This window comes from Podarcis bocagei, assembly GCF_964188305.1.
Source record: "Podarcis bocagei genome assembly, chromosome: 3".
NCBI classification, from domain to species: domain Eukaryota; kingdom Metazoa; phylum Chordata; class Lepidosauria; order Squamata; family Lacertidae; genus Podarcis; species Podarcis bocagei.
Window position 1 is genome coordinate 43,566,358 of NC_138127.1, and position 21,763 is coordinate 43,588,120.

Consider the following 21,763-nt stretch of genomic DNA (forward strand, 5'->3'; position numbering starts at 1 on the left):
TTTTAATGCCTTAAGTTATGTCAAACATTTGAATTCATATAAAGATTTCATTTGGTTTTGAAGAGAGGAAGGCCAAAATTTTGGCCACATCTAATAGTTTTATTTATTTTTTCAGATCAGTTCATCCATCCCTAATTAGTATATGTGTCCATGTAGTGCATCCAACATATTTGTAGACCGGATCTGATAAATATGCAGTTGACTCTTGTATATACAGAGTCCAGTCGGACGTCCTGTTGGGCTTTCAGTAGATTTCCTAGAACACTGTTTAGCTAAAATTCACAAAGCCATTCCTCAGTGTTAGTGTTGCTGTGGTTTTAGATGAAGACAATGTAACACAATACCAGCAGGCTCAAAGAATTAAGCAATTAAATTCCTCTTATTTACGCCCACTCTCATACCACACAGATTCGGACATCAGTGAAATGCAATGAGTTGCAAAGAAAAGTGGGCTGCTCATTTAGCGTTCCTGTGGGACACGTTGTTGCAGAGTTCATCTCTGTTCACTTTTCTTTGTTTATGAGCAAAGATTCAATTAACATTCTGTGAAACTGCTCCAGAGAAAAACAACAGAAGCAGCATAATGCAGTTTATTAAAAGAGAAAGAGTTTTCAATTCTGTGCACATGTGCCCTGGAATAAGATGCCTTGCTCGGATGTCAGACAGACTTCTGAATAAATATCCTAACTAGGCATAGGTTAGGCTGAATATGAAAGAGGGTACAAAATATTTTACAGGCTGACATACATATGCAAAAAAGTTAAACCAGAGTACTTCTGATAATAATCCAAAGCAATCAAGTCCCACTGACTTTGGCTTCCATCAAAGTATTTTGGTGTTACCACTGAACAGTCTTTTACCAACCAAAATTTATGTTGGCGGTATGATTTGAATTCATGAATTTATAGTGAGTTTCAGAAACATTCATAAATGTGTCTGAAAATTTCTGTTATATAGTTTTTAAGTATGTTTGCTGTGAGCATGCTGCAATATTATTCTGGAAGCTCTTTCATTCCTACTTACCAATATGATTACCACACTTTTCCGTGTGTAAGACGAGGTGGTTTTTTACTCTAAAATAATGTTCAAAATCAGGGGTCATCTTATACGTGGATAGTGCTGAGGGGGGACGGGCGATTAGCTGCAGCCGCGAGCAGGAGCTTGTCAGCAGTGATAGGGTGGGTGATTGGAGGCTGTGGCAAGGGCTGCTTTGGATTGGCTGCCGCTGCGTCAGTTGGGTTGGTGATTGGTGGCTGTGGCAATGGCTGCTGTGGATTGGCTGCCGCTGCGTCAGTTGGGCGTGCACTTGCCAGCTGCTGGTTTATGGCTTCTGTGACGCGTGCAATTGGCAGCATTTGTCAGTCTGGTGAGTGATTTTTGGCACCGCCCCCCAAAAAAGCTCAACAACTCTGGGCCATCTCCCCCCATTTTCTTAAATTGGATTCCCAAAAATAGGGGTCGTCTTATACATGAGGGCATGTTATACACGGAAAAATACGGCATGTCATGCCTGCAGGTTTGGATATCTTTTGTAGATAAGAAATGCCTTCTCTTTTACAGAGGGTATTTTTGGCTTTTAGTATTATTTTACATTGTTTTATTATTAGTATAACGAAAGGGAACAAGCTAAGGTTGCTTTTTTTAAAAGCTGTGATTCAACAGCTGAGGACTCACATAGGCGTTTTGGGAACCATTGACTAGAAACATTGCAAGAGGTTGCCCCAGGTTCAAGAAGAGAGCCCTCATCAGAACCTAGGCATCTTCCTCTTGCAGTTTCCTATCAGATCATGGTGATGAAGACATTATAACTACGGTGGCCAGTGGCAAAAGAGGAGCACATTCATGCACCTTATATAGATTAAGTTAGAAGAAGGAATTTCAGCAGGATTCTACCCCCACTCAGTCTCAAAGTGCCCTCTGACAGTTTACCAGGTAAATAAGGGCCTTCTGTGGGTGCCACCCTGTGAGGTGTGGTGGGTTGGTATCTGGAAGAGGACCTTCTCAGTGATGGCAACACAACTATGGTGTGCTTTCTCCAGGAAAGTATGCCTGGTGCCTACTTTGTTGTCCTTTTGGTGCCAGGAAAGGGCAGTCTTCAGCCACCATGACTTCTAAATAATTTTAGCCCTGCTGATTGCCTTTATCTGGCAGCAACCATTTTGCTCTGTGCTAGAGCATGCATAAGCCCATCCCATTGTGTTCCACCTTGTTCCGCCCCTGTTCTGCCCTCTTCCAAGTCCAAAAAGACCCATGCACCAGCAGCAGCGCATCAATTGGATGCGAGCAAAATGGTCGCTGCCTGTACTTGTATTTTAATTTGATTTTTCTTCTTTTAATGTAAGCTGTCTTGGAAATTTCTTTGGAAGGGCAGTATAGGCATTTCTATACTTACAGAATGTTCTGAAGCCTATTCTCAGGATCAGCCTTCAGTTGTGGATTATGTGACAGTGTGTTTCTCTCTTTTGTAAATATATGCAGCCTTTATTGGGCACCTCTTACTAAGCAAACAAGGGTCCATCTCTCTCTCTGCACTGAAGGATCTCAAGCAGCTATGCCTGCTGCTCCTTTCTCTGCCCTTCCCTTCCCAGCAGAATGTTGTACAAGGGTTTAGTATCTTTGGCAACCTAGGCTGTTCTACTTCAAATATAGTTTTCCATGCAAAAGAGACCATGTTAGTCCCCAGCAACTCCAGAAGAGTTTGTGAAAGTCTCCTTGGCTGAACCCTCAGACAGCTGCTGCCAGACAGAGGAGACAATACCAAATTAGATGGGCTACTGATCTCAGTAGGGATAAGGTTGTTTCAACCCAAAGTGGCATAAGTTGAGTGAGTGAATAGCCAGAACTGGATATGACCCACAGCTGTCCAAGATTTTAAAACATAAAAGGGATTGTGCAAAACCTTTCATCAACACAACTCAGTTCATATAACTAAGATGCACTTTCATTTGGCAGTATGATTTCAGCATGTTAATTATAACATCTCCATTTGGCATTTAGGGAAGATCCACACCATGCACTTGAAGTGCATTCAACGTATATTAAAAGCACAAGACATTCCCCCCACCCCCAAATCCTGGGAACTGCAGTTTACCCCTCATAGACCCACAAGTCCCAGGACCCTTAATAAACTACAGTTCCCAGAATTGTAGAAAATAATGAGCTTTAAATGTATGTTGGATGTGCTTCAAATGTATGCTGTGGTCTTGTCTTTATATACTTTATTTACTACTAGCACAAAATATTTTTGGCAATATTCTCTGCCACTGTTTTGCTCTAGCCCAGTATCATAGCTGTCAACTTACAGATTTGACAATAAGGGACCAGCAGCCTTGAAAATAAGGGACCAGCAGCCAAAATAAGGGACCTGCAGCCTCACCTGTTCCAGGCACTCCAGTCTTCCTGTCCTCCTGCAGTCTGGTCAAACTCATGCTGGTAGCTTTGAGAACACTGTCCAACCAACTTTGTAACCAGAGGTTCAACTGACTAGAATCTGAATCACATGCACCACAAGGCCTATGCAGCCTCAACTTAAGATGGCTCCCCGGCCTGGCTTTGCACTGCAAAGTTTGCAGCAGCACGTGCAACAAAATGGCGTCCAGCATTCAAAAACCCCCTCAGCTTGCATTAACTAGCCACACACAAGGCATGCAAGCTCCACCCCCCGTCGTTCTTAGACTTCTTATTGGGTGAGCAACACAGCCAAGCAACACAGTTGGAGCCTCCCTCCTCCCTGGCTGGCAGGGAGGGAGGGAGAGGAGCTGCTTCCTTTGAAATTTAAGGGACAACATTTAAGGGACATCCATCAATAAGGGACAGCAGCGGGACATGGCGCTGGAATAAGGGACTGTCCCTTCAAATAAGGGATACTTGACAGCTATGCCCAGTATTCCCTGTATTGGAAAAGGGTGTGTGCACAGAACGCAGCATTGCCCTGGATTATTCTAGTGTATCAGGAGTGTACAGTGCATAGTGCAGCAGGAGTCTTGGATGGCAAAGAGTTAGGTGCAGCTCAGAGCTACAAAGCCTCTTCCCATTCCTATGGGGTAGTAACAAAATTGTAACCTGCAGTGGAGGATAACCTGCCTCTAGTATTCAAAATATGAAACATGTGTATGGAGGAAGGCAAAGCATTTCACTCCCAGTCTGCTTCTTTCCCTGTCCCCACATCAAAAAACATGCTGCCTTGAGGAACTTGGAGCAGATGCTGAGACTCTTGCAGCTGAGGCGTATCACGCCAGCACGATCCTCTAGCAACAGCATGTGAATGACACCAATGTGGTTACGGTTAATGCCCTTTCTTTGTGGTTATTCCCCAGGCTGCTGAGGCTTCAGAATTAACATGAAGCTAATTACCGTATCTCAGTGTTGACATTTTGCATACGCTGCTGGGTCACCATAACTTGGATTCTGTGACTCCAAGCTACTACTATAATTATGAAAATCCTGTGAAGGGTTTGGCTGTTTATTTTTAATGGTTTTTTTCTGCCAGCAAATCCTCTTTTATTCCCCCCCCTTTCTTCCTTGCAGCAATCCCCCCCCCCTCCTAATGTAGCACATTTCTGCTTCATTTTGAGTACTCCTGAGAGCTCAGTTGCAGGCTCCCAGTTATAATCGTGTTGTGACAGATTGGCTTCAGCTATGATGACTTAAATACAACCATCAGAGGGGAAGCATGAGAGATAATCCTTACCACCCTTCTCCATTAGCATAAGCAGCTGCCTTAGGGACAAGCTAGACATGAAGTTAATTATGTGAATGTGGTTAAGGCAGGGATAGTGAATGTAGTGCCCCCTCAAGTTGTTGGACTACAGCTCCCATCATCCTTGCCCATTAGCCATGTTGGCTGGATCTGATAGGAGACAGAGTCCGGAAACATCTGGAGGGCACCATGTTTGCTACCCCTGGGTTAAGATGCATACCTAAAAAACAGTAAATATCAGTCACAGAGGGTTCTAGCAGAAGCAGAACTGTAGAGGTTGTGGAAGGAAATTAACTCTTTTCCTCCCTGCCATGTTCACCCCCGCCAAATCTTCCACAGCTGCTATTTGCATCAGGAAGGAATCTTTTTATTGGTGTCAACAGAGTCAGTACATTAGTTTGTTCACTCGAGGAGACAGTACTTTCCACATCCTTTTTATTTACCATCGGTGGCCAGTGAGGTGATTCACCAGTAACCATTCTGTAGCAATCAAGGAGTACCATGGGATTCATTTCCATGCTTTGTTATTACTGACTGGTAAAAGAGATGGGACATAAATCTTTGTGTATAAGGTGCATCGCAGCACTGGGAGGTTGTGGAAGTGAAGAGGGAGGATGCCATAGCCAAAGCCATCCTAGCACATGGTTGCTGATATGATATCCCAGCGCAGATCCAGGCTGCTTCTGCCTTCACTACCACCTCCCATCTCTTAAGGTACAACTGGGAATTCCTTTCCTCTCTTGATTGTCAGGCAGCGACTGCAGGCATAGCAAAGCCACCTCACCAGCTGCCACTACTTGCTACCTATGATGGCAAGGATTGAACCTGGAACCTTCTTCATGCAAAGCAGATGCTCTCTGTTGCTGAACTATGGTTCCTTCCCCAGCTGTTGTTGTTGTTTAGTCATTTAGTCGTGTCCGACTCTTCGTGACCCCATGGACCAGAGCACGCCAGGCACTTCTGTCTTCCACTGCCTCCCGCAGTTTGGTCAAACTCATGCTGGCAGCTTCGAGAACACTATCCAACCATCTCGTCCTCTGTCGTCCCCTTCTCCTTGTGCCCTCCATCTTTCCCAACATCAGGGTCTTTTCCAGGGAGTCTTCTCTTCTCATGAGGTGGCCAAAGTATTGGAGCCTCAGCTTCAGGATCTGTCCTTCCAGTGAGCACTCAGGGCTGATTTCCTTAAGAATGGAGAGGTTTGATTGTCTTGCAGTCCATGGGACTCTCAAGAGTCTCCTCCAGCACCATAATTCAAAAGCATCAATTCTTCAGCAGCTAGCAGTATACTAAATGAAAAATGCCTGAGAAAATCTGTAACACAGAACATCTGTAACAGAAAATCTGTAACACACTTGAGTCACCTATACACAAACAGTGCATTGGGGTTTGCAGTGTGCTGCAACAGGGTTTTTGTGGGGTGTAGTTAGCTAGTTTGCACAACACAATAAACCAAACCAAACTTAGTAAGAATGCATGGGCTCCAAGAGAGAGGTTTACATCTGCCTTTCTCCTTTTGACTGTTGTGGTTTATTGGGCTAAGCCAAGACTTGGTTCAGCATGTCCAAACTGGGACTCATGGTTAAGCTTTATCCCCACTAACCACAAACTGTATCCAAGAACAAACCTTGACTACTGCTCATGGTTAGTGAGGTCAGAGCTTAACCACGGACTACGTGCTAAGCCAAGCCATGGCTTACTTTAGCATAGCAGGCCAGCAAGAGGAATGGGCAGGAGGAGCAACGTGGCTGCAAGCTTCTCTTCAGGAGCCCACACATCCACATCGTCTTGGTAAGCCCTTGTGTATCTGAAGAAGTGTGCATGCACACGAAAGCTCATACCAAGAACTAACTTAGTTGGTCTTTAAGGTGCTACTGGAAGGAATTTTTTTATTTTGACTATGGCAGACCAACACGGCTACCTATCTGTAATTGGTAAGCCCTAGTTTGGCTTACCATGTCGTATGAACAAGGAGGATGAATACTGGAGCCCAAGTTGAAGAAAGAGCCGAATATCTCCTTTCTAGCATTTCTGTACCAGTTCTATCACACATTCTGCATCTGATCCATATATGGACAAAAGTCAGTTTCCCAAGGGTCTCAGAGTGGTGCTTGGTTGCTCATTGCATTAGCAGTAAGCTCACCTCTTTCTCCCCCCAGTTGTTCTCTCTGCTTCTTAACTCCTCAAACAGGCAAAGATGCAGCAGAGGGGTCACTTGGCAGGCTTCCCCCCTCCTCTGAAGCTTGTGCTGAAAATGTGTTGGACTTAATGCAAGTAAACAACTTTATTAACCAGATTATAAATCATTTTGAAACTTTAAAGCATATGTTGAACACTCTTGTACTCTGCAACCAGAGAAAACATTTTTTTAAAAAAATAAAGAATAGACCATATAATAGCTACTTTTTCCCGAACTGCTAAGCAAAATAAATTAATCAATGTACACTTTTATGAACTTTTTATTATTCAGAGCTCTGATTTCAACATTCTAAATACTGCCCTTCATCAATGTCTGACAGCTTTTTAAATGCTGAGGGCCACGTAGGCAAAATGTAATGAGCTGGATCACTGTAGTTAATTTAAGATGTTTTTAATTGCTAATTTACATAATTATCACATCAAACTCTAATTGATGGGTATGTTAACCTCCCCCCCACCCCACTCACCTTTACAATACTTTTATAATGAAGCTGATAAGCTTGATATTTGGAGATAGACCTAATCCTCAAGTTGTGTGAATGGTATGGGAAGTAGCTGTCTTGTGGGTTAGTACATTCCTGTTAGTGGAACTGCTCATTTTCAGGTGGTTCTATTTATGTGGTTTAAATTTATACCAAACCATATGGGAAATGCTTCACTCAAGCGGCTTCTGACATGGCTTGGGACCTCAGTGCCACTCCAGTAATGTGGAAATAGAGCCTTACAAACCAAGAAACCCCAAATGTGTAATACTGTGGACAGCATTCAAGGCAGAGAAAAAATAAGAAAGGACTGCATAAGACAACTTTCAAGGGTTTCATATATTTTATTTTATTCTTATGTTTGACTGACTGCCACATTTCGGGATTCTCATAATACACATTTTTCCCCCTTCAGGAGTTGATGAATGCATTAGATTTCATAAGTAAGTATTTTAACCAACTTTTAGTAGTAAAAAACTAGTTGACTGATTCAGGATACTCATCTAGAAATTCACAATTCAAGGCGTGAAACTTAAATGGTAAATAGTACCACCTTCTGACACTCATGTGTCTGGCAAAGGGCTTATCCACACTTATTATTATTATTATTATTATTATTATTATTATTATTATTACCCCCCCCCATTCATCCAAAGATCCCAGGGTAGGTCGCAACAATTAAAACACAACATGGATATTAAAAACACAATATTACTCAATACTGAAAACAGTTTAAAACAACTTAAAAGTATGCCTTTGTCTCTGTTTACACAGAAGTTCACTGCTTGTTTGCAGCATTTTATCTTATTTTTTTAAAAAAATATTTGTAATTTTCATTTATATACATTACAACAATTATTTTGCCAAGTTTTAACATTTTCAATTTTGACCCTCTTTCCCCTTTTTGCAGTTCTTTACATTTATTTTCGTCCTTTCCTGCATACTCCAAATTGTCTTAACTTATTCTTTTATTCACACACCCACATCACTTCCATTCTTTTCTAAAAAGTTTGTTGTCTTGATTTCTTATTCTTCCAGTAAGTTTTGCCATTTCTGCATACTCCATTAGTTTCTGTATCCACTGTTAGCATCTTTTCTTCAGAAAGAATATGAACAAATGGTTATGGATATGGAGGAATATGGAAGAACAATATACTATTAATTATGTTTTATCTACTTTTAGAACAAATGAGTGAGGAATAAGATTTTCTTTTTGGGGGGGTGGGAAGCTCTGTTGATGATCCAACGTCATGTTGATCATGCCAGGCAACTTGGCTTTAAGCCAGTTTAGTGTCACATAGAGGAGACCGCGTGGGTTTTCGTCACTTGAGGCAAAACAAAACCATACATTCGCACATCATGTTTGCACCAAGAACCAGTCTGCTCAACCAGACCCTTCCATGCACCCAGCTCTCCTTCGCCTGGCATCTTTCCCAGGACTATTCTAAACAAGCAGTTCGCCCTGCTGCTGCAACAGAAACAAGCAGCTTACTTTCCCCTGTGCTCCCCAAATGACTGCTGTTTATATAGAGAATACTGACACATAGTGGAAAGGCCAGGAACTGGACGGACTGGGTGGAGGAGTTGCTCCTGGCTCCTTCTCTTCTCGGATCTGGCGTTTCAGCCTTTGAATGTTGAAAATATCGTGAGTGGAGGGGAAAGGAAGGGCAGGGAGGAGAAGGAGAAATAATTTATAAGTACCTCCAATAAAACACGGCCAAAGTATGCAAAACATTTTGGAAATGCCAGCCGCAGAGGAGGAAACATTTTTAAATGTAATGAAAGCAAAATTTAGTACTGTTTAATTATTTTTCCATGGGATATTTCCATGTATAGCAACACTGCTAACCACAGAATTCAGTAGTATTTACTTACTATTACTAGCCGGAGTCTTTATGGGCCGATTTCAAAGTGGAACAAAATCACTGGCATCTCTTTCCCTCAGAGAAACTATTCCAAGCATCACCTTTACCAACGTTTTTACAAAGAGAAGGCCTGCAAGGCACAGGCAGTTCCACTTATTAGGAAGTGGTCTAGAAAGTGTCCAAGTCAGCGTAGGCATTAGAAAAATGGTTACTGTTTGAGAAATGGACTGACATCAGGCCCAAAAGGGACTGGTAAATCATCATCTAGTCTAGACTCTTGCCTAATACAAACCACATTTATCAAGCTATTGTGGTACTACGTGCAGCTAAACTAAAGCACATATTAGAGGGGGCGAGGGAAAGACATCCAGGATTGAAGTAAATAGCAGTTTTGGTTTGGGTTTGTGTATCGTCTCGGACTGAATTAAAATGGAGTAATTCTTCATTTTATGTGCATTTCTTTAAAAACATGAGTTTTATGTTTTTGCGCCTATGCTGGACTAATATATAAAGGGTGAGGGACTCTGCTTCTACAGATGCACAAAAATATATTTCAAAAATAAAATTATCGTTTTGAAAACATTTTTTTCAAGCAGGTGGGGTGGTGGGAGAGGGGACAGAGAATATTTTTTATTACCAGTAACAGGACAGGTACCAGTTCACATGTGCCTAAGATGGCTACATAACCACAGTCCAAGAAAAGCAGTAGAATAATCAGCTTTGGGATAAATGGCATACTTCTACTAGAAGTATAATAGATAATGTAGTTTCTCTCAATAGACAGACTGGAGTGTGCATGTGTGTCCCTGCAGGATCTGACTAAGAAATGTGCATTCAGTTGTATGCAATACACATTTGTCTCAAGGCAGATTTAGACCTGAGCTGGGCTGAATATTCATAATCACTCAAAACAGGAGTTTTTTTTGGGGGGGAGTATACATTGTGAACAGTGGCGTAGCGTGGGTTGTCAGCACCCGGGGCAAGGCAAGTAATTTGCGCCCCCTAACCCGTGGATTTGTGCCCCCTAACCCGTGGATTTGCGCCCCCTAACCCCCTGATATTGCGCCCGGTGCGGCCGGCCCCCCCTGCACCCCCCACGCTACGCCACTGATTGTGAAGAATTAGAAAACTGGCAGAACAACTGGGACTGAGAAGCAGGCATCTGTAGAACTGAACAGCATTTAAGAGAAGGAAACCTTCATTGGTACTGAAATGCAGTCACATCTCTGCTCATAAAGTTTTATTTAGAGTCATCTGTTTTTCCATTGTTTTATTTAGACTCATCTATTTTTTCTGTTGTGGCATATCTGCTTAGGTTAGCTGGCACTCACCTATGCATCTGTACAGGTGTATGGGTAAATAAAAGATAGATAAGGTGAGTGGATAAATTTTATATACACACACAAACACACCTCCCAAACGTTTTTGTCTATGGACATAAGTAGCTTCAGTATAAAGATATTCAGGTATATCAATGCCTTGGCTTAGAATTTCTTCAGATGGTTTGCTTTCTATTTGTCATCATCTGAGGGATTTGGTTTAAAACAAAAACAGGCTTCCAGCATAAAACACAATGCTACATTCCTGAAACATGAGATGAACAACCTTTAATTTGCACAAGCTTTCATTCGCAGGAACATGAAATGGATGGTGCACCATCATTATGGACAATGTCTCTTTTTGCTTTTAAGCCAACACAAAAGGCTAAGTAAGATGTTTAAACATTTAAAGAAATCTCCTGGTGGTCTCTCCTATTCTTTCTGTCTCCCCTTCATTTCTACTGATTACATGGATTGCATGCTGTGTTCTTCAACCTCTACTTACTGTTGGCTTGGAGTATAAGGCTCCCTCTTAGCAGAATCCTTTCAAAACTCTTAAGGTCAGATTGCGGAAAAATCTCAGCTGCTGGACTTGGATCCTCTGAGCTAGTAACCATTTATAATTAATATTAATGAATGGCAGATGACAGCTGTTTATTGCTTAAGTAGAAATGTGCATTGCAAAACCAGAAGGATTTAGTTTAAACTCCAAGGAATTGACTTCATTAGTGGGACAGATGACCGGAGAAGGGAGAAATTGCCAGTGTGGGATCCAAGTGCTGGAATACCAAAATCTGCACAATGCAGTGCAATCCAGAAAAGGTGCTCTGCTTGTTCTTTATTATGAGTTCATCATACAGGGCACTGTTTGAAGAATTTACCAAAGTATTCCAAGGTTTAGCTTTATTACGTTTATATATTGCTGTCCACTGTGAAAAGTTCTGGGGTGATTTACAATAATAAAAATACATAAACATATTAAAAACATCAAATCACTGATGCAGCGCATATGCCTGAGAAAACAAGAATGCATTTGGCTAAGGTCGAAACAATGAGAAAGTTGGCACCAGACTGGCCTCCTTGGCGCCATAGACAGGAACGTACAACAGAAAAGGCCCGTTCTACTGACTTACCCATGCACTGAAGAATTCAAACTTTTGCCAAAGCATCTACAGTAATGGTAGTTTTTAATACTCAGATGTTACCCCTGCTTTGCAGATGTGGTACACACACACAGTCAAAGCAGTGGTAGAAAATACAGCATTGGAATTTAGGTCTCTTGGCTTTCCAGTCCAATGCCTGAATGACTGATTTATTACATTTGTTGATTACATTTGTATCCTGCCTTCCTTCAAGAAACTCAAGATGTTGGACATTGTCCTCCCACCACGGCCACCCAATTTTATCTTTATAGTAACCCTCTAAGGTAGGTCATGCTAAAATATAGTGAATAGTCCAGTATTACCCATTGCGCTTCATTGCTGAGTAGGGTTTTGAACTGGGGCTCCCTAGTCTAACCACTGCACTACAAAGCTCTGGTTCAATCAATCCCTTATTAACTACCCTTCAACTGAACTTGGTTCCAGTTCTGATAAAATGTTCCAGTCTCAAGAACAGACTGGCATACCAGTCAATCTGCAGTGATCATACCAATGAATCCCTCTTTGCCTGAACCTTTGGATTCTCCTACCCTGCCTCTCAGCATCTTCAACCAAAGAGTTGCCAAAGATCAGCCCAACTGCAGTTGAGTCCTCTTTTCATCAAATTAACCCTCAAGACCACAAACCATCAGGGGGTTGTGAATGAATTATTTATTACGATCACAGGCCAATATTATCAGACACACAAATAAATTATACGGGGGCTTGTCATATTGCCTGTGTGACCAATTGGCCCCAGTAGTGGCTTAAAAAACACACCACACACTAGTTTTTACATCCAAATCCTCAACCACTAATGTCCTGTCCCCTCTGCCACCCAAAATAAAGCATTTCCAGATACATTTACAGATGCATTTGTGGAATGGTTGTTTTCATGTGGGAGCTGTGATTTTTTCCCCTGGGCATTAGTGTGAGAAGAACCAATTCTGGTTCTTGACTAGTGGAAAGAACAAAACAATTGTCTTGTTAGGTCAAGTCATAATGCTAGTCTGGCATTCTGTCTCCAGCAATGGCTAGCCAGGCTGTGTAGGAAGCTTACTAGTAGGACTTAATAAAGGTGTTGCTTGTCCCTAACATTTGTAATCCAGGGCATACTTCCTGTGAACACAAAGATTTCACTTTAGATACCATAGCTAATAGCCATTGATCATTTTATCCTTTGTGAATCTTCTTCTTCTTCAAAAAGGCTATATAAAGTCCAGTCATACATTGTGGTGTGATTTCTGCTTGCATAACACCACAGCAGTTACATCTGAAACTGGCAACTGTGTGATCCAGAGATCTCATGGAAGGCATTCTTCCAGGGGGTCTGTCCCTCAGAAGAGTAAGGGTACCTAACCCTCTCCCACCCAGGACACCCAGCAACTGGGATTCAGAGACACACTGCTTCTCCTGCTCCAGACCCCCTATAGCTGTAATGATTAATATCCAATGGCAGCCCTATCATCCTATGAATTTTTAACCCTCCTTCAAAACCATCTAAGTTGGTTGGTAGCATTACATATTGTGCCAAGGAATCACATAGTTTATGCTTTGTGAATAAGTGCTTTAAAAAACAACAACAAACCTGTCCTAAATAGCTAATCACCAAGTGATGAACTTCCCAGCCCGTAATATGCTACACAAGCAGAGCGACTTGGGATCAAATGCACTATTAAAATACAAAAATGTTAGAGAGTCATTGTGATGTTTTGGGGCTCTTGTAAGAGCACGACTGGATAACAAACTGGTAAACATATTGTTAAAAACCCCACAGCGGCATCTATTGAATAAAATGAAGATGCAGCCTCTGTCTCCACATGAATGAATCAGAGCATTAATCCTTCACATTTTCCCTGTCTCTTTATAAACAGTTGGCTGCTAATTTCAGTTTCTGTAAAAGCTATGGCACTACAAACAACCATAAATTCACTGCTCATTCTTTTGGGGGATTTGGAAAAGAATAAACTTGCTACATTCTTGCAAAAGTGAAACTGGATAGAACCTACATGTAGAAGTTTGTAGTTTGCATTTATATTCCCATCAGAGGAAACAACCTTAATTCACAGTATCATGATTTTGATTGCTAAGGGCTGCTGGCACAGTGCAGAGTGAAATCAACATAGAACATGGATCTCATTTACATGGTTTTGCTGATGTTTAAAACCAACTTCAGTTTAAGGAGCAGTAGAAAGGGGGTATACTGTGCAAGAGATTCACGCAGTTGCCAGGTTTATGAATGGAACAAATGAACAGCAGCTAGTGAGAAAATTGATGAAGCATAAATAGTTAAGTGCCACTTCACATATTACAGACAACTGTGGAATAGAGGGCCGTAGTGATGGCTGCTTCTCTGCACAAGATTTTAGCTCAGAAAGGATGCAACCTATTCCCTTTTTCAGTTCTGCTTTCACTCCAGGAGCTAAGGTGGAAACTCCACTCCAATACACAGGATCAAACTCATTATGTTTGAGAAATGCCAAAAAAGTATACTGACTTTTTCTCTGGTAACCAGAACAAATCTATGTAGGTTACACCACATCTTACCTTAACCATGGTACCTGGCTAGCACCTTTTATTTCTGAAACTCAACATCTAAATGTTCCTGCCACCAATGCTTTGTATTCAGTTCAGCATATGCTGTCTCATTCCATCACTACACGGCAGCATTTGGTGGTCTACTACCTTTTGAAGCCTAAGCACAAACTGAATAATAATGTGAATTAATTCCACTATATTGAGTCCTGCAACAAATCCCATTAATGTCCCCAGTGATTCTCTCTGCTAGCATTTTTGGTGTCAGCCGTAGCAACCAATCGCTTCAAAGCAGTTTCGCTAAATAAGACCTACAGTTTATATACAGCTAAAGGGTAGTGATGGTTGGGGAGATTCGGAGCCCATTCAAACAGAAAAAAACCCTCTTCTCCACATCAGAGATGCCCAGATCTGCATGTGCTAATGGACTCAAGGAAGTGTGGCAATTGCTTGGAGTTCTGCAATTTGATTTGATTTGATTACAGCCCCCTTCACAAGATAAAGGGGCTACAGGGTTGCACCTTTTAGGCCCATTCCTGGTGTCACCTGGCTCCTTCTGACCGCTCTCTGATGCTGTCCATAGCTGGGGAAAGTTCAGAAGGAGGTACACCTGTCAAGTGCAAGCAGGCTACCCCTGTGGGTTGGAACCCTGACTATTCAGGGCTACAGTGTATGAAGACAGCTTGCACATCTTCAGCAGACTTCCATCCTTCAGACTCCCCACCCCCACCCCCCGTGCATGAACAGCATGGCATCAAAGCCAGAAAGGGATGAACCACTACAGGAAGGGGAGCATTCATTTATTTTTCAGCTTTATTGTTTCATTCATCTCATAGTTACATTCTGTTGGCAGGTAATACAGTATGAAATTGAGTCAATAAATGCTCCTGGACAGAGAAATGGAAGCTTTCAGAAATTACTCTTTCCACATATCACCATACATTTAAAGCACATAGCCTCCCCCCACAAGGAATTCTGGGAGCTGTAGTTTACGCCTAACAGAACTGAAATTTCTGTCACCCTTCAAGAATGACAGTTCTCAGGATTCTTCGGGGGAAGATGTGCTTTAAACATATGGCTGTCAGTGCTTATGTGGGCTAATGCTATTCAAACCTGATCTAAAAGGGTGCATTCAGTTCCCTACGCTGGTTTTGCTCCCATATTTGGTATCAGGAAGTAGTTTAGAAAATATTTAACTCTCTCCACCACTTCTTCCTTGTAGCATATGTTTGGCCTGAGTCGGATGGAACCATCTGTTCTACAAGTCTCTTGCTATGTTGCAGTCCATTTGCTTCTGTTCTCTGCTTGTGATATATGGTATTCCACGTTATGTGCTAAGTGGTGGAGAGGAGAATGCAACAGGACAAATGGCAAATGGTGTGTGGATTGATTCTGTCTTGAAGCAAGGTCATTGGACTTTACAATCATCTAGCCCTGATTTTGGGAACTAAAAAAATAAATGGCCAATAGCATAAGAAAAGTGTTGCACAAATTTCAAATAGTGCACAATGTATTTACACATTGGTTTATTTCAGTTATTTTTAAGTGCGAGTTCAAAGAGAAGCAGTATCATTGTTCATTACAAATTGGTTGGATTGCAAATCCTTTTAACATGAAATCAAATTATTCCTTTGGGTGCTCTCTCCCACTGTAATATTGTTCTAGAATGAGTTCAGATTATCTGCCAGGATAGAAGCATCTGTCTCTTATCATGTATAACTTTTCCTGATTATTTCTCGAAGGGCAGACTAAACATGCAGTTCTGACATAATACAGCATCAGATCTGTGTTTCTGGTTTGCTCAAATGCCTCCACTAGCTGAACTAAAATCTCAAAAAGAAAAGGAAAAAAGAAAAGAGCAATAGCCGCGACCTCAAGCGAATCTAATGGGAGAGGTTAGAGTGCTGGAAGACCAATAACAAACATCACACTCACCTTATGTGGAAGTGTTGCTGCTGAATGCATACCTGTAGCCATAACCTTTTTCAGAACATTTCAAACTGTGTACCACCTGTTCAGTTCCTGTCCTAAGTGGTGGGAATTACTACAAAACTTGGTTGGTTGTTCTCTTCATGGTACGTCTGAAACAAGATGGTCAGATCATGTTGAATGTGTAAAGTCATTTGCAGCTCCCTTGCCTATCATTAAATTAGCACTGGAAGACTTCCTAGGACTAAATTTGACAGCCCAAACGAGAAATGAATTCCATGGAGATTTAATATGTGACATCTTTTGCTTGTGTGTTACTGCCAGTCATGTGGCACAAAATATTAGCTGGCATTGATATATGCAACAAAGTTATCCAAGATAAGAGATGCCACACTGGATATTGAAGTAGCAAACATAGAAACTCTCTTCACAGAGCTGACAAAACTTCAAAACAACTGGAAATGCCTGTGGAATGAAGCCAAACTGGTTGCATCAAACTTACATACAGAAATAAAACTCTCCCATAGATGTGATGGAGTCAGGCACAAGAGGGCAAGGCTGCATAACCACAGCACACCTACTGCTAACATGGAAGGAAGAAATGAATGGCATAGATGATATTACAGAAGAGGCCTACTTCAGAAAGTGTGTGTTTTACATTTTGGTAGCAGGATTAACTGTCCGCTTCAATGCTTTTAAGCACTTGGCAGAAAATTTTGATTTCTTATAGAAAGATTTCACCATGTCCAAAAGTGATGTGGAGAGGAAAGCCTTATCTTTATCAGAACAATATCCTGCTGACCTTAAAGGTGAAGATTTTGGAAAGGAAATGCAACATTTACCCTCAGTATATAAAGCAAATTTTGTAAATACACAGTTAAAGCCATTAGATCTGTTGAACTCGTTAACAGACTACAAAGTACAGATTTTCAAATGTTTGTGTTAGCTTAAGAATACTATTAACAATAGTAAGCAACAGTAGCTTCTGGAGGGAGGTCATTTAGCAAACTTCAGCTAATTAAAAATTATTTAAGGTCCACAGTGTCTCAGGAACATCTTGTGGATTTGGCCAGGTTAAGTATTGAATCAAACATTGCCAGAGCAAGTAATTTTCATGCTGTCATTCAAATTTTTTCACAATAAGGCCAGGAAATATCTTTTTAAAAAGTGAATATTAAGTTTATCTGCCCTTTTAAAAACAAAATGAATACTTCTGCATTGCAATATAAAATGATGTTCCGATGTGAATTCTTTCTCCTTATCTGCATTGCAGCATAAACAAAGTTATTCAAATCAAATTTGCTTTCTTATCGCTGATCTTTTATTTTATTTATACTTTTCTAAATTTATTGTGGAAGGAGTGTACTAGCATAAGGCCTTAAATGAAGAAAATTGACAGAGCACCTCTCTCCACTCCTTTCTCCTCTTCCATACCCCTTTTGACCTTACAGGCTGCAGCTCATGGCCTAAAACTGTAGTGGATAAAAACAGAACGACTAAGAGGCCATGTATGCTTCATAAATTGTGTTTGTGCAACTAATCTGGCTGCAAGGATGCTTTGCCATAAGGTGGACCAACGGGATAGCCTGTTGCTGCTCAAACCTCTCTCTTTAAATGATACGGCTGTGTGCTTGAGCCCAAGGGAAGAGTGGAAGTGTGTGGCTGCTGACAGACAGCATGATGTAGTGCTTGGACTAGGACCAAGGGAGGCCTGAGTTCAAATCCCCATTTGGCCATGAAACTCGCCTGGGTGACCTTGGGCCAGACTCTCACTCGCTCAGCCTAACCTAAAAATGTCATTAGTAATAATAACTTGGAAGCCACGTGTTCTAATGCCAGTATCCATTCTGCTTCCAGTGCCAGCGGGACTGTGCTAGTAGATAATTTCATCCCAGCCTATAACCAGGGTAAAGCTTCTTTGAGGTTGGGGGCAGGCCCATTTACTCTCTTCCTTTAGAAATGGCACAAGTTGTTGAGTACCTGAAATACTGGGGGATCGTGCTGTTCCTTGAATGAATTAAAAAAAGGCTGGCAAATGAAAATGCAATCACTTTCGTGCTGGATGGGAGCCTTGGGAGAAGGGGTCCTTAAAATTATGTTTTTGGCAGACATCTGTGGAGTTCAGTCTGAGTGTATTTGAAAGTTGGCCCTTCTCCAAAAAATTGGTCATGCTTCTTGGAAATGAGAAAGGAGCTAGGAATTTACGTAACGTTGCATTAATGGACTATAGGTGACTTGAAGTTGACCCAGGAGTAAACAAGAATTGCATCAGTGGTTTTGGAGACAGTGGCTCTTCCAGAGCATTTTCCCAATCGGGGATTGTTAATTGGAGTTATATATCTGTATGCTTTCCTTTTTAAGCCATATTGAATTGATTTATGGAAAGAGGCAACAACAAAAGCACTGCTAGCTGGGTGCACCTTAACGAAGCTTTCCCCACATAGCCTTGCACTATTGTCATTGTCCTCCTACCATGGTGGACTTGCAGGCCAGTAATTCCAGGTGGGACAAGCTCATGGAGCTTTAAATTATACACCTTTCACTTTATTGGGTCCTCTACCGCCTTTGCATTCCATGCATAATTCAGTGTGCAAGGTAATAATAATAATAATAATAATAATAATAATAATAATTTATTATTTGTACCCCGCCCATCTGGCTGGGTTTCCCCAGCCACTCTGGGCGGCTTCCATAGAAACAAAAAATACACTATACACAGGTTCAGCAGGTGAAAGAGTAGACTTCATTTATACAAACATTCAGCACATTCTTGCAATTGTTAATAAGAATCTGCATCTCTGGTTCACAGTTTTTGATCACAATTCCCACTTTTGTTTCTTTCTGTGGGTTAAGCAGTAATACCACAGCACATTGGACTGGGAGTAATTCCCATTGAAGTCAATGGGACCTACTTCTGAAAAGTCAAATACAGGGTTGCACTGTTAGTTGTTTTATATTGACATTTCTGCAGCTGAATACCACAGCTGACTGTGTGAGTGGTATCTTCCTGTATCCTCTCAGTGTGGTAAACCAGATTGATTCACAGAGCACCAGTGTGGTTGAAAGAAAAAGAACATATATAATGTATACACCCAGGATAATAGTGCTCTTCACTCTCCTTCCTGTTTTAACCCCTGACTTCTGCACAAGAGGATGAGTTTTTTTTCTTTTCACATTGGAAAGAATCCTATTCTCTCTGAGCAGACTGCAAAAAATGGGTTCAGAAAGCTCAATGGTGCCCCTTGGTGGATTTTTATTGCTACTTCACCTAAACCAATGCAATTTGTGACATTCGGAACCACAGGAATTGTTCGTTATCCACCTTAATTGTTGCATTACAAATAATACTTCCAATACTGAAATCCAACTTAGTTTCATTTACATATTTCTTTCCCCACATATTTGTAGATGCAGGTGTCTCAAACCTACAAATGGGCACACACTTTTGAAATCCAGTTGCCACCAGCTGATTTATATTTCTTCCTAGCAGAATATATACAAATACTTTATGGAAAATATATTGCTATAGGACATTACTAATGGTTAAAATGTATGCAGCAAAGCCATGTTGAATTCTAGCACATTGCCATTTATTATGTCTAATTTATTTTTACTGATATGGCGGCTGCAGGCTATAGAATAACTCCTATTGGAGAGCAACTGGAGCAATCCTAGAAGGAATTTTTTACAAGAATGATCACCAAAATGTCTATGAAGTGTGAAATACTTAAAAAAGAAATGGGTGCATTTTGTGTATTGGAGTAACATGTCATGATTAAGCCAAGAGTTTGAAGTGGTGTGTGCTTCCAGTTACTGTTCACATTTGTAGAAATGCAGAGTTAAAGGGTGGGGGAAGGAATAACAACAACCTCTGAAGAAAAGCGAATATACGTTTTAAAGAATGGTCTTGTTGCTTTTTGCTGTAGGAAGAAGAAGCAGAGAGGAAAGAAGAAAAAAGCCAAAGACAGAAGAAAGCAAGGAAAACAGGCAGGAAAACAGTGGCCGAGAATCTAGAAGACAAAACCGAGAACGGGACAACAAAAGTAAAACACAGTTGAAGAAAAAAAGAGCACAGGATAAACAGCAGAAACCAGTAGCCACCAGCACTGTACACTAAATCGCCTTTACACCACTGTTTAAGACTTTTGCTGCTGCTATTTCCACCAGTTCTCTGAGGCTGGTGCTCCCCAATTAAGCCACAAATGGACAATATTTCCAGTTATTCTTAAATCTTAAATGACATTCCAAATAATTCCTATTATATTCTTCATGCAGTCATAGTTTATTCAAGAGACTGACATGAGCCAAGATTCTTTTTAAGTAAAAGAAAACCCCTTTAAATGGGATACTTTCAAACTGTTATATTATATGCTTCCATGCATCTCTAAGAGGCAATTTAAAAGTTTTGTATATAATTATCAATATGGTATAAGGTATAGCAATATATTGAATGACATCTGCGGGGGGAAAGTCTTTTTCCTTTGTAAAATATTTTTTCAATCTATTGTTTATGAAGCAAGAGATATCTAAGTAAAATATACAGTATCCCTTTGTGCATAATTATATATGCTACATAAGAGTCCGGAGAAAGAGGAAATCTGTTAAGAGGTGTTGGGAATCTAAGCTTTAATGCTGCACATTCTTATCAGAACTCAGCTACCTGGTGGTTCCCTGGTTTTCATCCCAGACTCACGTGAGAAACTCCCGGCTGAACAGTTTCAGGGCTCTGAAAGCCAAGGGGGTAAAGCAGGGGAGGAAGAAGCCACATTAAACACACCAGAGACTCTTTTTCTGAAGAACAAGCAATAGCGCTTAGCTATACAGCGCTCCTATCCGCAGGACAGCACAATAGTTTCTGGTCTAAACCATGATTATACAAGGTGTGCCGTTCTATCCTTCTTCTTTTGTAACTCTGTGTAACTTAAATCAGCATTTCAAACCTTCCAGTGACTGACAAATCATATTTGTAGGAAAGCAAATGAACGAACAAAACACGGAGCGAATAAAGAACAGAGAAGACAGACCACGTAAATATAATGTCATTTTGCACTGTTGATTTTTTTGCCCTTTCATTTTTTTAAAAAAAATAAACACTATCACACAATCTGCTTTGTAAACAGAGAAAAAGATGTTCTTTAGAAATGTGCTATCTAATAAACTAAGGCCACTTTACTGAATCATGTATATTTGTGAGTGGAATACATGAGAATTAATTAGAAAAAGAATACTTCCAGACAAAGGTCTTTAGGGGTGACAAGCATCCTTATTCAAGATAGATTGTGAACTAACCAGCTGTTTGGGGAGATGTGCAGGGGGAAGTTGCTAGCAGCACAAGACAACTTTCAAACCAGCCCTGTAGCTGTGCTTTCAACAGGCTCCTGATCTGTAGCAATTAGCAGGCAAAGCTTTTGACAGCATGGAGGTTAATGTCGCTACCTGCTAATTCCTGCAGATCAAATTGCTTTTAAAGGCATAGCTAGAGGTGCAGTTCATAAGTGGGCAACTCTAGCACAAACTAAGAGTCCAATCCTTCCTGTACACAGTCTGGTGTAACGGTGGTGTTTGCACAGTACAGTTTACATTACAGTGGTACCTCTGG

At 41.0% G+C, this 21,763-nt stretch overlaps 1 protein-coding gene across 1 annotated transcript in view; it reads left to right on the forward strand.

Annotated features, from left to right (window-relative positions):
* The window catches only part of RSPO3 (R-spondin 3), a 54,153-nt gene extending 32,812 nt beyond the window's left edge, over positions 1 to 21,341 (forward strand). The window contains exon 5 of the mRNA XM_081187799.1: positions 20,091 to 21,341. Within this exon, the coding sequence (XP_081043925.1) occupies positions 20,091 to 20,281 (191 nt within the window). The 3' untranslated portion in view covers positions 20,282 to 21,341. The remainder of the gene's footprint in view (positions 1 to 20,090) is intronic.
* Positions 21,342 to 21,763: the final 422 nt, after the last annotated feature.